General features: G+C 44.6%; 1 protein-coding gene across 1 annotated transcript; it reads right to left on the reverse strand.

Annotated features, from left to right (window-relative positions):
- Positions 1-14,016: 14,016 nt before the first annotated feature.
- tagln3b (transgelin 3b) lies at positions 14,017-17,683 on the reverse strand. The gene is made up of 5 exons (XM_040167714.2): positions 17,232-17,683; positions 16,153-16,370; positions 15,380-15,554; positions 15,137-15,239; positions 14,017-15,047 (listed from the first exon to the last, which is right to left on the reverse strand). Exons 2-5 carry the CDS (start codon positions 16,330-16,332, stop codon positions 14,906-14,908), a joined length of 600 nt encoding a protein of 199 aa, XP_040023648.2. The 5' UTR covers positions 16,333-16,370; positions 17,232-17,683; the 3' UTR covers positions 14,017-14,905.
- Positions 17,684-17,937: the final 254 nt, after the last annotated feature.

Here is a 17,937-nt window from a genome sequence, read left to right on the forward strand (position 1 = left end):
CGCGTCCCCGTCGCTCCCTGAGAGATCAGCTGAGATGCACAAAACCATCACGAGCTGCTTTTGCACCAATTGATTACATTAAGTCTTTGTTCTCCGTAATCCTCCTCATATTTATTTTTTCTTTTAGGCTCACGTGTTATTTTAAATACAATCATATTGATTGTCTCTTTATCTTGGCTTGTTTCTCAGAGCTTTTCTGTATTATTATCACAATTGTCAGGATTGTGAGTTCAAACTGACTGTACAACTCTATATATTTCAGTTTCTACAGGTTTTCTACAGGTGGTGGGCCGTCAGGGCCAGCAAGGCCCTCTCTTCTGGTCTAAACACCTTCCGTAGTGAGTCTTCCTTTACGACTGAAGAGTATTCCGCTTCTTCAGGATAAGTCCGCTATTTAAAATCCCTCTTGGGTCAGGTTGCCAGCAATGTTCCCTCTGATTTTTCACGTGTCTGGGCACACCAAATGCACCCTGAGCACACGGAGGACCACTGTGAGCAACATCAGATGTGCGCGCTGTGACCACACACATCACACCTGTTCAAAACCTTGGATCATCAAGTTACATGCTTTATTAAAAGAATCAAATCACAGCAGCAATTTTCATTAGTTTACTTTTAATATAAGCGATTTGGTCCACTTAAAATGAAAAAGACAAACATCTTGTTGGTGTTCATGAGATGTGTAGTATGCTATATGTTATGTGTGTTATTTTGCCAAATTACATGTGCTGTAGCTTGTGTTGCAGTGCAAATTCCACAATTACAAAACAGAATTGTTTTGTGGATAAAAGTTAAACAAACTTATTTCCGTTACCCTCACAGAAAGTACCGTGTAATATATCTATCCATATACTTTGGAACGGCGCCACCTACCCATTGGCACGCCATGCTGGCCGAAAACGGTACTGCACCTGCTCTTGCTTGAACCCTGCATCCATCCGAATTCCACTCCGTCCTAGAATTCCACTCGCCACAACGTGATGGTTCAAAATGACAGAGCTCGATTGGCCGGTGTGTCCTGTCGACAAGTAGAACACCTAATCAGTGGTGTAATGAGCCCTGTGGCTAAGACAAATGTGACGTAGCCCTAGGGTCATCCCACCAATCAGCACATACAATGATACAAGTGACTTTTTTTATGAATATGTCTTGATATTTCACACTCCGCAGCGGTTTTGGAGATTACCCACAATGCATCTGGGGCAGTTTTGGCCTCTTTCAGACCCAATAACGTAAAAGCTAAAGCAATTTGCAAGTTGGAAAACGGCTTCTGGGGCGTCACCGAGCCAAGCACAGTCTCCCAGACGTCAAAATCGCCCCCCAAAAATGTACTGCACCTTGACTGAGACAAGGACTTGCCCAGAGGGCTTTAAATACCTCTCGAGTTCCAAGTTCATTTAGCGGATGGCGCCCCAGCGTAGTTCCCAGTGTGGTGCGGCGGTCTCGTAGTCTGCACGTGACCGTTCGCTCACACACCTAGTGGCCAATAGGTGTGTGAGGGTAAATGGAGCGTTGCAACTACGCCTCTGGATCGTTCCGCACGTCCACTAACATAACAGGCGCGTACTGCATTTTTTGACTACTTACTGACTTGATTGGGTTTTTAGTGGTATTGTAATAATAATAACTTGCTCAATTTTTTGCCGATTTGGAAACGGTTTGCTTTGTCATCAACGTAACAGGTCTACTTGTGGCACTGCATACGTATGAATAATGTTCTGTTCACTATCATTTTCGTGTGAAAAGCCATGGTTATACCCATTCATAAGTATCACCAATACATACATCTCTGTACAGGGTGGGGATTTCAACATGCAGCATTTCCTGATGCACATTTCTAAAGGGAAACCGTGTGCCTTTTTTAGAATTTCTTTTTTTTTTTTTTTACAACATAAAACCATTACTCATATTATGTATGCTGAGCCATAACTACATGTTGCACGTTGAGGACAAAACAAAACCGTTTGGTCTCGGTTGAAAACGCAGACGAGAGACCTAGCCTTTATTATGAATCCATGGTCTCTATCGGGAACCAGTATGACGTCTATATATTTCCGAGCAAGGTGCGGTCGCCCGACACCGACGCTTCAAAGCCTGCCACGGGCGCGAAAGGGGTTCCTTCGCCACTGGCACACACTGGCTTTGCCAACTTGAGTTGTCCAACCATGTGTGTCCACAGCATGCGCGAGGGAATATGGATCGCGGCAAAAGTAAGCTTCTAAATCGGACCGCACCTCCACAAAGCGGACGAGACATCTAGCCTTTATTATATATTTATCGGGAACCGAACCCGCGTTCCCAAAACTCCGAGCGAGTGCGCATGCGCAGTGAGGCCCCACAGTCTGTGCTGATGTGCTAACCGCTGGGCCAAGTAAGAGAATCGCGATCCCAACCAGTGACGTGGAATAACGCGTCACTGTCGCCCCCTGAGAGATCAGAGAGACGTTTTTAGTGGTGCATGCACTTGTAATATTAATAACTTGCTCAATTTTTAGCCGATTTGGAAACGGTTTGGTTTGTCATGAACGTAACAGGGGTAGTTATGGCACTGCATACGTATGAATAATGTTCTGTTTTATATCATTTTTGTGTGAAAAGCCAAAGCCTTTCTGTATTATTATCACAATTGTCAGGATTGTGAGCTCAAACTGACTGTACAACTCTATATATTTCAGTTTCTACAGGTTTTCTACAGGTGGTGGGCCGTCAGGGCCAGCAAGGCCTTCTCTGCTGGCCTGAACATCATCAAGATATATATCTTTTTTTCCTGTCCAGTGGACTGTATATAGTCAGATGTGCCGTGACGCGTCCCCGTCGCTCCCTGAGAGATCAGCTGAGATGCACAAAACCATCACAGCCAGCAAGGCCCTCTCTGCTGGCCTAAACACCTTCCGTAGTGAGTCTTGGGAGCGTACGTCCACTCATAACTGGCCTGGGGCGCGGCCTGCTTTTTTGACTACTTGAGTTGTATATGTGAAAAAACACTACCCTTCTTTTTTTTTCCGTCATGTGAAGGTGAAAGAAAGCACTTAATCGTGAACCAAAGATTCATTCTAAATTCATGAGCAGATGCTGGTGCGTGAGAGGTGCTCGCTCTCAAGTGGAGATGAGCGGGAAACACATCACAAGGTGTTCCCACTTAAGTCACAAGGAATCAGCTAATCCTAATGAACACTTGCAAAGGTCACGTGACCCCCATGTGACACAACGTGGGAGTATTAGTTTATTCAGAAATAAAATCACACTCCCCATATTACATCACGGTGGGCGTGAGCCGGTGACTCAATGCTACTTAGATGTTACTACCATGACAGCTCAAGAGCTGCGTGCCAGAGACCTCGGTACATTTTGTGAGCGTTTAGTGAGTCTCTGTGCGTAGATCCTGTCAGATGTAAAATATGGATAAGGAGGAAGGCTGCAGACCATTTCCCCTTTCAAACACACACACACACACACACACACACACACACGTGAGTTCCAACTGACTGTACAACTCTATATATTTCAGTTTCTACAGGTTTTCCACAGGTGGTGGGCCGTCAGGTCCAGCAAGGCCTTCTCTGCTGGCCTAAACAGCATCCAAATATATATATCTTTTTTTCCTGTCCAGTGGACTGTATATAGTCAGATGTGCCATGACGCGTCCCCGTCGCTCCCTGAGAGATCAGCTGAGATGCACAAAACCATCACGAGCTGCTTTTGCACCAATTGATTACATTAAGTCTTTGTTCTCCGTAATCCTCCTCATATTTATTTTTTCTTTTAGGCTCACGTGTTATTTTAAATACAATCATATTGATTGTCTCTTTATCTTGGCTTGTTTCTCAGAGCTTTTCTGTATTATTATCACAATTGTCAGGATTGTGAGTTCAAACTGACTGTACAACTCTATATATTTCAGTTTCTACAGGTTTTCTACAGGTGGTGGGCCGTCAGGGCCAGCAAGGCCCTCTCTTCTGGTCTAAACACCTTCCGTAGTGAGTCTTCCTTTACGACTGAAGAGTATTCCGCTTCTTCAGGATAAGTCCGCTATTTAAAATCCCTCTTGGGTCAGGTTGCCAGCAATGTTCCCTCTGATTTTTCACGTGTCTGGGCACACCAAATGCACCCTGAGCACACGGAGGACCACTGTGAGCAACATCAGATGTGCGCGCTGTGACCACACACATCACACCTGTTCAAAACCTTGGATCATCAAGTTACATGCTTTATTAAAAGAATCAAATCACAGCAGCAATTTTCATTAGTTTACTTTTAATATAAGCGATTTGGTCCACTTAAAATGAAAAAGACAAACATCTTGTTGGTGTTCATGAGATGTGTAGTATGCTATATGTTATGTGTGTTATTTTGCCAAATTACATGTGCTGTAGCTTGTGTTGCAGTGCAAATTCCACAATTACAAAACAGAATTGTTTTGTGGATAAAAGTTAAACAAACTTATTTCCGTTACCCTCACAGAAAGTACCGTGTAATATATCTATCCATATACTTTGGAACGGCGCCACCTACCCATTGGCACGCCATGCTGGCCGAAAACGGTACTGCACCTGCTCTTGCTTGAACCCTGCATCCATCCGAATTCCACTCCGTCCTAGAATTCCACTCGCCACAACGTGATGGTTCAAAATGACAGAGCTCGATTGGCCGGTGTGTCCTGTCGACAAGTAGAACACCTAATCAGTGGTGTAATGAGCCCTGTGGCTAAGACAAATGTGACGTAGCCCTAGGGTCATCCCACCAATCAGCACATACAATGATACAAGTGACTTTTTTTATGAATATGTCTTGATATTTCACACTCCGCAGCGGTTTTGGAGATTACCCACAATGCATCTGGGGCAGTTTTGGCCTCTTTCAGACCCAATAACGTAAAAGCTAAAGCAATTTGCAAGTTGGAAAACGGCTTCTGGGGCGTCACCGAGCCAAGCACAGTCTCCCAGACGTCAAAATCGCCCCCCAAAAATGTACTGCACCTTGACTGAGACAAGGACTTGCCCAGAGGGCTTTAAATACCTCTCGAGTTCCAAGTTCATTTAGCGGATGGCGCCCCAGCGTAGTTCCCAGTGTGGTGCGGCGGTCTCGTAGTCTGCACGTGACCGTTCGCTCACACACCTAGTGGCCAATAGGTGTGTGAGGGTAAATGGAGCGTTGCAACTACGCCTCTGGATCGTTCCGCACGTCCACTAACATAACAGGCGCGTACTGCATTTTTTGACTACTTACTGACTTGATTGGGTTTTTAGTGGTATTGTAATAATAATAACTTGCTCAATGTTTTGCCGATATGGAAACGGTTTGCTTTGTCATCAACGTAACAGGTCTACTTGTGGCACTGCATACGTATGAATAATGTTCTGTTCACTATCATTTTCGTGTGAAAAGCCATGGTTATACCCATTCATAAGTATCACCAATACATACATCTCTGTACAGGGTGGGGATTTCAACATGCAGCATTTCCTGATGCACATTTCTAAAGGGAAACCGTGTGCCTTTTTTAGAATTTCTTTTTTTTTTTTTTTTACAACATAAAACCATTACTCATATTATGTATGCTGAGCCATAACTACATGTTGCACGTTGAGGACAAAACAAAACCGTTTGGTCTCGGTTGAAAACGCAGACGAGAGACCTAGCCTTTATTATGAATCCATGGTCTCTATCGGGAACCAGTATGACGTCTATATATTTCCGAGCAAGGTGCGGTCGCCCGACACCGACGCTTCAAAGCCTGCCACGGGCGCGAAAGGGGTTCCTTCGCCACTGGCACACACTGGCTTTGCCAACTTGAGTTGTCCAACCATGTGTGTCCACAGCATGCGCGAGGGAATATGGATCGCGGCAAAAGTAAGCTTCTAAATCGGACCGCACCTCCACAAAGCGGACGAGACATCTAGCCTTTATTATATATTTATCGGGAACCGAACCCGCGTTCCCAAAACTCCGAGCGAGTGCGCATGCGCAGTGAGGCCCCACAGTCTGTGCTGATGTGCTTACCGCTGGGCCAAGTAAGAGAATCGCGATCCCAACCAGTGACGTGGAATAACGCGTCACTGTCGCCCCCTGACAGATCAGAGAGACGTTTTTAGTGGTGCATGCACTTGTAATATTAATAACTTGCTCAATTTTTAGCCGATTTGGAAACGGTTTGGTTTGTCATGAACGTAACAGGGGTAGTTATGGCACTGCATACGTATGAATAATGTTCTGTTTTATATCATTTTTGTGTGAAAAGCCAAAGCCTTTCTGTATTATTATCACAATTGTCAGGATTGTGAGCTCAAACTGACTGTACAACTCTATATATTTCAGTTTCTACAGGTTTTCTACAGGTGGTGGGCCGTCAGGGCCAGCAAGGCCTTCTCTGCTGGCCTGAACATCATCAAGATATATATCTTTTTTTCCTGTCCAGTGGACTGTATATAGTCAGATGTGCCGTGACGCGTCCCCGTCGCTCCCTGAGAGATCAGCTGAGATGCACAAAACCATCACAGCCAGCAAGGCCCTCTCTGCTGGCCTAAACACCTTCCGTAGTGAGTCTTGGGAGCGTACGTCCACTCATAACTGGCCTGGGGCGCGGCCTGCTTTTTTGACTACTTGAGTTGTATATGTGAAAAAACACTACCCTTCTTTTTTTTTCTCCGTCACGTGAAGGTGAAAGAAAGCACTTAATCGTGAACCAAAGATTCATTCTAAATTCATGAGCAGATGCTGGTGCGTGAGAGGTGCTCGCTCTCAAGTGGAGATGAGCGGGAAACACATCACAAGGTGTTCCCACTTAAGTCACAAGGAATCAGCTAATCCTAATGAACACTTGCAAAGGTCACGTGACCCCCATGTGACACAACGTGGGAGTATTAGTTTATTCAGAAATAAAATCACACTCCCCATATTACATCACGGTGGGCGTGAGCCGGTGACTCAATGCTACTTAGATGTTACTACCATGACAGCTCAAGAGCTGCGTGCCAGAGACCTCGGTACATTTTGTGAGCGTTTAGTGAGTCTCTGTGCGTAGATCCTGTCAGATGTAAAATATGGATAAGGAGGAAGGCTGCAGACCATTTCCCCTTTCAAACACACACACACACACACACACACACACACACACACACACGTGAGTTCCAACTGACTGTACAACTCTATATATTTCAGTTTCTACAGGTTTTCCACAGGTGGTGGGCCGTCAGGTCCAGCAAGGCCTTCTCTGCTGGCCTAAACAGCATCCAAATATATATCTTTTTTTCCTGTCCAGTGGACTGTATATAGTCAGATGTGCCATGACGCGTCCCCGTCGCTCCCTGAGAGATCAGCTGAGATGCACAAAACCATCACGAGCTGCTTTTGCACCAATTGATTACATTAAGTCTTTGTTCTCCGTAATCCTCCTCATATTTATTTTTTCTTTTAGGCTCACGTGTTATTTTAAATACAATCATATTGATTGTCTCTTTATCTTGGCTTGTTTCTCAGAGCTTTTCTGTATTATTATCACAATTGTCAGGATTGTGAGTTCAAACTGACTGTACAACTCTATATATTTCAGTTTCTACAGGTTTTCTACAGGTGGTGGGCCGTCAGGGCCAGCAAGGCCCTCTCTTCTGGTCTAAACACCTTCCGTAGTGAGTCTTCCTTTACGACTGAAGAGTATTCCGCTTCTTCAGGATAAGTCCGCTATTTAAAATCCCTCTTGGGTCAGGTTGCCAGCAATGTTCCCTCTGATTTTTCACGTGTCTGGGCACACCAAATGCACCCTGAGCACACGGAGGACCACTGTGAGCAACATCAGATGTGCGCGCTGTGACCACACACATCACACCTGTTCAAAACCTTGGATCATCAAGTTACATGCTTTATTAAAAGAATCAAATCACAGCAGCAATTTTCATTAGTTTACTTTTAATATAAGCGATTTGGTCCACTTAAAATGAAAAAGACAAACATCTTGTTGGTGTTCATGAGATGTGTAGTATGCTATATGTTATGTGTGTTATTTTGCCAAATTACATGTGCTGTAGCTTGTGTTGCAGTGCAAATTCCACAATTACAAAACAGAATTGTTTTGTGGATAAAAGTTAAACAAACTTATTTCCGTTACCCTCACAGAAAGTACCGTGTAATATATCTATCCATATACTTTGGAACGGCGCCACCTACCCATTGGCACGCCATGCTGGCCGAAAACGGTACTGCACCTGCTCTTGCTTGAACCCTGCATCCATCCGAATTCCACTCCGTCCTAGAATTCCACTCGCCACAACGTGATGGTTCAAAATGACAGAGCTCGATTGGCCGGTGTGTCCTGTCGACAAGTAGAACACCTAATCAGTGGTGTAATGAGCCCTGTGGCTAAGACAAATGTGACGTAGCCCTAGGGTCATCCCACCAATCAGCACATACAATGATACAAGTGACTTTTTTTATGAATATGTCTTGATATTTCACACTCCGCAGCGGTTTTGGAGATTACCCACAATGCATCTGGGGCAGTTTTGGCCTCTTTCAGACCCAATAACGTAAAAGCTAAAGCAATTTGCAAGTTGGAAAACGGCTTCTGGGGCGTCACCGAGCCAAGCACAGTCTCCCAGACGTCAAAATCGCCCCCCAAAAATGTACTGCACCTTGACTGAGACAAGGACTTGCCCAGAGGGCTTTAAATACCTCTCGAGTTCCAAGTTCATTTAGCGGATGGCGCCCCAGCGTAGTTCCCAGTGTGGTGCGGCGGTCTCGTAGTCTGCACGTGACCGTTCGCTCACACACCTAGTGGCCAATAGGTGTGTGAGGGTAAATGGAGCGTTGCAACTACGCCTCTGGATCGTTCCGCACGTCCACTAACATAACAGGCGCGTACTGCATTTTTTGACTACTTGATTGGGTTTTTAGTGGTATTGTAATAATAATAACTTGCTCAATGTTTTGCCGATATGGAAACGGTTTGCTTTGTCATCAACGTAACAGGTCTACTTGTGGCACTGCATACGTATGAATAATGTTCTGTTCACTATCATTTTCGTGTGAAAAGCCATGGTTATACCCATTCATAAGTATCACCAATACATACATCTCTGTACAGGGTGGGGATTTCAACATGCAGGATTTCCTGATGCACATTTCTAAAGGGAAACCGTGTGCCTTTTTTAGAATTTCTTTTTTTTTTTTTTTTACAACATAAAACCATTACTCATATTATGTATGCTGAGCCATAACTACATGTTGCACGTTGAGGACAAAACAAAACCGTTTGGTCTCGGTTGAAAACGCAGACGAGAGACCTAGCCTTTATTATGAATCCATGGTCTCTATCGGGAACCAGTATGACGTCTATATATTTCCGAGCAAGGTGCGGTCGCCCGACACCGACGCTTCAAAGCCTGCCACGGGCGCGAAAGGGGTTCCTTCGCCACTGGCACACACTGGCTTTGCCAACTTGAGTTGTCCAACCATGTGTGTCCACAGCATGCGCGAGGGAATATGGATCGCGGCAAAAGTAAGCTTCTAAATCGGACCGCACCTCCACAAAGCGGACGAGACATCTAGCCTTTATTATATATTTATCGGGAACCGAACCCGCGTTCCCAAAACTCCGAGCGAGTGCGCATGCGCAGTGAGGCCCCACAGTCTGTGCTGATGTGCTTACCGCTGGGCCAAGTAAGAGAATCGCGATCCCAACCAGTGACGTGGAATAACGCGTCACTGTCGCCCCCTGACAGATCAGAGAGACGTTTTTAGTGGTGCATGCACTTGTAATATTAATAACTTGCTCAATTTTTAGCCGATTTGGAAACGGTTTGGTTTGTCATGAACGTAACAGGGGTAGTTATGGCACTGCATACGTATGAATAATGTTCTGTTTTATATCATTTTTGTGTGAAAAGCCAAAGCCTTTCTGTATTATTATCACAATTGTCAGGATTGTGAGCTCAAACTGACTGTACAACTCTATATATTTCAGTTTCTACAGGTTTTCTACAGGTGGTGGGCCGTCAGGGCCAGCAAGGCCTTCTCTGCTGGCCTGAACATCATCAAGATATATATCTTTTTTTCCTGTCCAGTGGACTGTATATAGTCAGATGTGCCGTGACGCGTCCCCGTCGCTCCCTGAGAGATCAGCTGAGATGCACAAAACCATCACAGCCAGCAAGGCCCTCTCTGCTGGCCTAAACACCTTCCGTAGTGAGTCTTGGGAGCGTACGTCCACTCATAACTGGCCTGGGGCGCGGCCTGCTTTTTTGACTACTTGAGTTGTATATGTGAAAAAACACTACCCTTCTTTTTTTTTCTCCGTCACGTGAAGGTGAAAGAAAGCACTTAATCGTGAACCAAAGATTCATTCTAAATTCATGAGCAGATGCTGGTGCGTGAGAGGTGCTCGCTCTCAAGTGGAGATGAGCGGGAAACACATCACAAGGTGTTCCCACTTAAGTCACAAGGAATCAGCTAATCCTAATGAACACTTGCAAAGGTCACGTGACCCCCATGTGACACAACGTGGGAGTATTAGTTTATTCAGAAATAAAATCACACTCCCCATATTACATCACGGTGGGCGTGAGCCGGTGACTCAATGCTACTTAGATGTTACTACCATGACAGCTCAAGAGCTGCGTGCCAGAGACCTCGGTACATTTTGTGAGCGTTTAGTGAGTCTCTGTGCGTAGATCCTGTCAGATGTAAAATATGGATAAGGAGGAAGGCTGCAGACCATTTCCCCTTTCAAACACACACACACACACACACACACACACACACGTGAGTTCCAACTGACTGTACAACTCTATATATTTCAGTTTCTACAGGTTTTCCACAGGTGGTGGGCCGTCAGGTCCAGCAAGGCCTTCTCTGCTGGCCTAAACAGCATCCAAATATATATCTTTTTTTCCTGTCCAGTGGACTGTATATAGTCAGATGTGCCATGACGCGTCCCCGTCGCTCCCTGAGAGATCAGCTGAGATGCACAAAACCATCACGAGCTGCTTTTGCACCAATTGATTACATTAAGTCTTTGTTCTCCTTAATACTCCCCATGCTTATTTTTTTCTTTTAGGCTCATGTGTTATTTTAAATACAATCAAAATATCTTTTGATTGTCTCTTTAACTTGGCCTGTTTCTCAGAGCTTTTCTGTATTATTATCACAATTGTCAGGATTGTGAGTTCAAACTGACTGGACAACTCTATATATTTCAGTTTCTACAGGTTTTCTACAGGTGGTGGGCCGTCAGGGCCAGCAAGGCCCTCTCTTCTGGTCTAAACACCTTCCGTAGTGAGTCTTCCTTTACGACTGAAGAGTATTCCGCTTCTTCAGGATAAGTCCGCTATTTAAAATCCCTCTTGGGTCAGGTTGCCAGCAATGTTCCCTCTGATTTTTCACGTGTCTGGGCACACCAAATGCACCCTGAGCACACGGAGGACCACTGTGAGCAACATCAGATGTGCGCGCTGTGACCACACACATCACACCTGTTCAAAACCTTGGATCATCAAGTTACATGCTTTATTAAAAGAATCAAATCACAGCAGCAATTTTCATTAGTTTACTTTTAATATAAGCGATTTGGTCCACTTAAAATGAAAAAGACAAACATCTTGTTGGTGTTCATGAGATGTGTAGTATGCTATATGTTATGTGTGTTATTTTGCCAAATTACATGTGCTGTAGCTTGTGTTGCAGTGCAAATTCCACAATTACAAAACAGAATTGTTTTGTGGATAAAAGTTAAACAAACTTATTTCCGTTACCCTCACAGAAAGTACCGTGTAATATATCTATCCATATACTTTGGAACGGCGCCACCTACCCATTGGCACGCCATGCTGGCCGAAAACGGTACTGCACCTGCTCTTGCTTGAACCCTGCATCCATCCGAATTCCACTCCGTCCTAGAATTCCACTCGCCACAACGTGATGGTTCAAAATGACAGAGCTCGATTGGCCGGTGTGTCCTGTCGACAAGTAGAACACCTAATCAGTGGTGTAATGAGCCCTGTGGCTAAGACAAATGTGACGTAGCCCTAGGGTCATCCCACCAATCAGCACATACAATGATACAAGTGACTTTTTTATGAATATGTCTTGATATTTCATACTCCGCAGCGGTTTTGGAGATTACCCACAATGCATCTGGGGCAGTTTTGGCCTCTTTCAGACCCAATAACGTAAAAGCTAAAGCAATTTGCAAGTTGGAAAACGGCTTCTGGGGCGTCACCGAGCCAAGCACAGTCTCCCAGACGTCAAAATCGCCCCCCAAAAATGTACTGCACCTTGACTGAGACAAGGACTTGCCCAGAGGGCTTTAAATACCTCTCGAGTTCCAAGTTCATTTAGCGGATGGCGCCCCAGCGTAGTTCCCAGTGTGGTGCGGCGGTCTCGTAGTCTGCACGTGACCGTAAATGGAGCGTTGCAACTACGCCTCTGGATCGATCCGCACGTCCACTAACATAACAGGCGCGTACTGCATTTTTTGACTACTTACTGACTTGATTGGGTTTTTAGTGGTATTGTAATAATAATAACTTGCTCAATTTTTTGCCGATTTGGAAACGGTTTGCTTTGTCATCAACGTAACAGGTCTACTTGTGGCACTGCATACGTATGAATAATGTTCTGTTCACTATCATTTTCGTGTGAAAAGCCATGGTTATACCCATTCATAAGTATCACCAATACATACATCTCTGTACAGGGTGGGGATTTCAACATGCAGCATTTCCTGATGCACATTTCTAAAGGGAAACCGTGTGCCTTTTTTAGAATTTCTTTTTTTTTTTTTTTTACAACATAAAACCATTACTCATATTATGTATGCTGAGCCATAACTACATGTTGCACGTTGAGGACAAAACAAAACCGTTTGGTCTCGGTTGAAAACGCAGACGAGAGACCTAGCCTTTATTATGAATCCATGGTCTCTATCGGGAACCAGTATGACGTCTATATATTTCCGAGCAAGGTGCGGTCGCCCGACACCGACGCTTCAAAGCCTGCCACGGGCGCGAAAGGGGTTCCTTCGCCACTGGCACACACTGGCTTTGCGAACTTGAGTTGTCCAACCATGTGTGTCCACACCATGCGCGAGGGAATATGGAGTGCGGCAAAAGTACGCTTCTAAATCGGACCGCACCTCCACAAAGCGGACGAGACATCTAGCCTTTATTATAAATTCATCGGGAACCGAATCCACGTTCCCAAATTTCCGAGCAATGTGCGCATGCGCAGTGAGGCCCCACACTTCGTCATGGGACACGGGGAAGCCGGGACTCAGATCACCAACCTTGTAGCTCCCAGCAAACCCTCACTACCCCTGCGTCACGACGACCCCACAATATTACCAGTTTCTTTTGCCTGCAAATCAGAGAACAGGATTTTAATGGGCTGTTAATTCAATGTATCCTATTAACAAGTTAAAATGTTAATTTGTGCATGCTTTTTTGAAATGTCAAGTCAGGAGCAGTTGACCCCATAAAACTGGTTCATTGACATAAAATGTGAGCTTTTTATGGTCCAAAGCCCACCATCACCGGAATGCCTTTAAGAAAGGTTTATGCTTTTCTTATTGGCATTGTCCTTCAGTTGTCATCTAGATGCTAGGCAGATTTTATTCTTAACCATATTTAGTGTGAGTGGCCCTCCGAACACTGACTTCACATTGTGTTCTAAAGGCCATACAAAAGAAAAGTACTACAAACATTCCCAAAGGACAGTAACTCAAAGAGGTAATCACCTCATGGCAGTTTTGGTGTCTCTTTTGTATTTGCTACACCCTCCACAAAGGTAGGATGAGCTTGCTAACCACATTATGAGACCAGCATGGGGTCTACTGCCTTACTTAAAGTCACTCACTTAGTCAACAGTTCTCCTGGACACAGACTTGAATCAGGACTGGTAGAGGAGCCGTCGGCCCAAACGTTATGCTGTGCTGCTGTCGCTTTATTAGGCCTTGTGAGGAGAAACGTGGGGGATGGGTGCATGGGAGAAAACACAAAACCAAGCTTGTGTAAGAGACAGACACAAATATATGTTCACATTCTTTATTTTCTTCAATACTTCTTCTCACAAGCCTCTCTCTCTCTCTCTCTCTCTCTCTATATATATATATATATATATATATATATATATATATATATATATATATAAAAACAAAACAATTAATAAAAGTGCACATTGACGCAACGTCTTTACCTGGCACCAGAAATGGAAACTTCACTGTCAAACATGCTGGCAGCTGCACATTTACTTGCATTGACACATTATGGACAAAGATATTATCTAGCAAACAAAAAACAAGAGCATGATTCCGAATCGAATGTATTTTTAGGTCAATGTATCAGGACCCGGTCTCCGTAGTCCCATAACCAGGCACAACGTGAGGTTGATTTGGTTACAGAGGATACTGCAAAAAGTCCTCAGACAAGACCACAGACACGTTGAATAACTTAATGAGCTCATCACGTTAGATGGCTAAATAAGTACTCACGTACAGATCATCCTGAGACAATAGCTAGAAGTAAATAAATGTACACATAAACACAAATAGAAAGCATACAGCATGTTGTAACAGTGGCTAACAGTATTTCAGAATGATAATGTAAATAACACCGATGGTTTCTTTTGCCATCGTTATTCTTAAATAACTTTCAGCTACTCATTATGTAATCATTTATAGATGCAGGTAAACAAAGAGGGAGGCAAGAGATTAACAGGAAGAGAGTTTGAAGAAGACTCGTATTTGACATCATTTTTTAAGGTACAACACTGTTTTGGGAAAGCAGCAATTCAAGGAAATTTGAGGTTCACATGGCAGGCGCTATGGAGGAGATGGAGGTATATATCGGGGCTACAACCTTGGGGGTATTAGTAGAAAAGGAGGTCTGAAAGCAGGGGAGGGGGTCAGTCAGAAAGCGGTCTACATGATCTGGCGGTGCATGCCGTAGCCCGTCATGCCAGCTTGGGAGGCCCCGCGGTTGCTGCCCATCTGCAGGCCAATCAGACTCTGGCCCTGGCGGAGTTGCTCCTGGCTGAACTCTCGCCGGTATCCCCGGGCTTTCCTGTACACGGGCGACAGTCAGAAGGTGAGGAGGAGGGAACATGAAGCTTCCCGCAGCTGTTTGGATCTCCTCCGTCACATCGTCTTTACCTGCGGAACCAGTCCAGGTCACCTCTGTAGTGACCGTCGTCCTTGGTGACGGCCACACTCCCCAGAGACATGAGAGTCCTTTGCACTGCCGCCATGTCCTTTCCTACAGCCAGGACGAAAGGATAATTCATATAAAATGATAGTTTGATAATGATAGTAACATCTCCTAACTAAAATGGACGAGTACAAGGGAAAGTGTAACATGACATCGGAGGAAATGTAAGTAATCAGAAGTAAAATCACCTTCCCAGAGATCCACAGTTTGAAATATGTCCGTGGTTGTTACTCCGTAAGCTTCAGCAGCTTCCAGGAACTGAGAGATCTTCTCCATCTGTTTGAAGGCCATCTGCGTCTCTGGAATCTTCTTGATAGGCTCTTTCCCTCTCGGATAAAGGCTGTTGATGAGCCGACAGAGGATCTGGGACAGAGGAGGCCAGAAATCTAAATCACACTGGACTGACACTTTTAGCTTAACAAAATGACAGTTAAGGATTTCATCTCATGCTTAAATTACATAATTAATATGTTTTAAGTTAGGAGAGCAGGGTGGGTACAGAAATCTCAATTTGGATTTAGTTGTGAAAGCCAATAAAATGTATTGTTGTGGGTCCTGTTAGTGAAAAAGCAACATATTTATTGACTGCATCATAGCCTTAAGTTACTTACAGGAGTATAAATTAATATCAAACTTTTTTTCAAAGTAAGGAGACATTGCAGCATCATGCACACGGCATTTTACAATTAGCTGGGAATTGTAGTGGGATAATAAGGTATGGTCAGTCATCGAGGTCATCAATCATTCGGTACAATATGATACACTTGCAAAGCATTTTCAACAACAGTTATTAATTCCAAATTTCCTGTTTGCTAAAACAAAAAAAGATTTCAGTAAGACTAAAGCGTGGGACCAGTCTTTTAAAGTGGATGGAGGCTCGGCCATGTTGCAGCTTAAATAATTCAACAGTAACTTCTATTTTTATATTTTAAGCACAGGTAGGCCCACTGCAGCCACTCACTGTTCCATCCACGAGCCATTTCTGGAAGTTCTCTCTGCCCGTCTGCGGCCTCTCCAGGTTCCCTCCACACTGGCCAACGATCCAGTCCACCAAGCGCTGCTCCAGGTCCGGGTCGTACTTCTGCTCGATCTTCTCCTGCACCTCTCGACTCAGTCCGTAGCTGGGGCCTCTGTTCGCCATGGCAGCTCTCTCAAGTATCTGTAGTGTACAGAATAGCCCTGCAGAGAAAATGTCATGAGGATGAAATGGCAAAACTCTGTTACAAACTAAATTCTTCTTCTAACACCCCCCCCCCAGCCCCATCTTTCTAATGTATAACGTATATTAGTGAGTTGCTTTCGACTGCTTTATATCCTGAATAAATGGATGAATAAATAACTAAAACAATTTTCTTCGTGCACAAATGTTTGTTTACTGTAATACAAATCTGTAGCACTAGACTTGTCAACATTTGAAGAAAAGCACCAAAAGCCAGTTCTTATTATGTCCCTTGCTCAGCAAGGCGCATCTCCGGAGGCTTTGGCAGAGAAGGGTGTGGTCGATGGAAGATGTCCCGAACAGGGACGGGCCCTTCCGTTGCCATGGTAACAATCAAGCCATTTTCCGGCACGCTGTGTGCAGTGATGGGCTGCGTGCAAGGATGGCTAGAATATGACCTCCAGGATGCAAACGTCATGAAGAGAATTAAGTAATCAAATGTATTTATGTTCTTCCTCTAACAAAACAGGCATTCATACAATCCTACCACCGTTCTATAATTAGCCCGCAATCGAGTTTAATTAAATTACGTCAGACCACTGTGACGCATTTAAATGTTTGTGTTACCTCTTCAGTTCATTGGTTTCGTTTCATCGCGGTTGTTGGGAGAAAAATTCAGGAAAATCCAAAGAAAGTCCTGCGTCTAATGTCAAGAGAACACATCCCGCAGCTTTTTGAAACATGCACATTTTACAAACCTCAAAAAGCAACTGCGTGAAGCTCTCACACCACGTGCTGCGACACCTAATCGGCAGCATAAACATCATATCCAACATGTCATGCACCCGCAGCGGATTGTATTCAATAAAGACCACACTTACTTGGAAAATAACAGCGTGGTCAGATTTGTCCGCGTCACGGTGTGATTTTCCGCTGAGCTGCGCAGGAACTGAGGATGCTGAAGTGCTGAAGCATCCATGAAGCGCAGCAGAAGGCGCGTCGGGCTGGATCTCATTCGTCCAGGAGGGGCGGGTCACTCATTATATGTGGCGACTCCCAAGTAAGGGAGGGGGGCAGAATGCAACGCGACAGCATGCAGCCGCCGGACAGTGGCCACTGCGGCGCATGCTCAGCTTTAACTGAGAGACAAAGACGGGGACAAATGAGTTGTATCCGCGACTGTAGATTTCCCTTCCCGACGCCTCATGACTGGTAGATTCAGTGCCTTGCTCAAAGGCACCGGAGCGATCAGCAGAGTGGGTGTTCAGTTATATTAAAGACACTTTAACCCGTGATGCCCTGCTAAATTTGTTTGGCTTAACTAACCTTAACTTGTTTGTTTTTTGGGGCGGATTGATTTAGCAATGTAGCAACGGATTGATTTAGCAAAAAACAAAGACATTTAGAAGACATTCTAAAGACAGATATCTGCCCTTTTCTACAGCAAAACAACACCAACAATACTTACAAAGCAGTGCCTGTTAAACAGAGATGGAACATTTGCGTTATGCAATAATTAAGAAGGGGGCCCAGTAAAACAATTTGCAAAGCCATATGCCTGACACGTTACACCCGCCATGCTGCTGG

Source organism: Gasterosteus aculeatus, chromosome 21 (assembly GCF_964276395.1).
Source record: "Gasterosteus aculeatus chromosome 21, fGasAcu3.hap1.1, whole genome shotgun sequence".
NCBI lineage: Eukaryota > Metazoa > Chordata > Actinopteri > Perciformes > Gasterosteidae > Gasterosteus > Gasterosteus aculeatus.

Bases quoted from the DNA above. Each gene is read 5' to 3' on its own strand.
- tagln3b (XM_040167714.2), bottom strand. From the start codon at position 16,332: ATGGCGAACAGAGGCCCCAGCTACGGACTGAGTCGAGAGGTGCAGGAG. The intron at 15,240-15,379 runs GTGATTTTACTT...TCCTGGCTGTAG, and splicing joins AACTGTGGATCTCTGGGAAG to GAAAGGACATGGCGGCAGTG. The intron at 15,048-15,136 runs GTAAAGACGATG...GCCCGTGTACAG, and splicing joins GACCTGGACTGGTTCCGCAG to GAAAGCCCGGGGATACCGGC.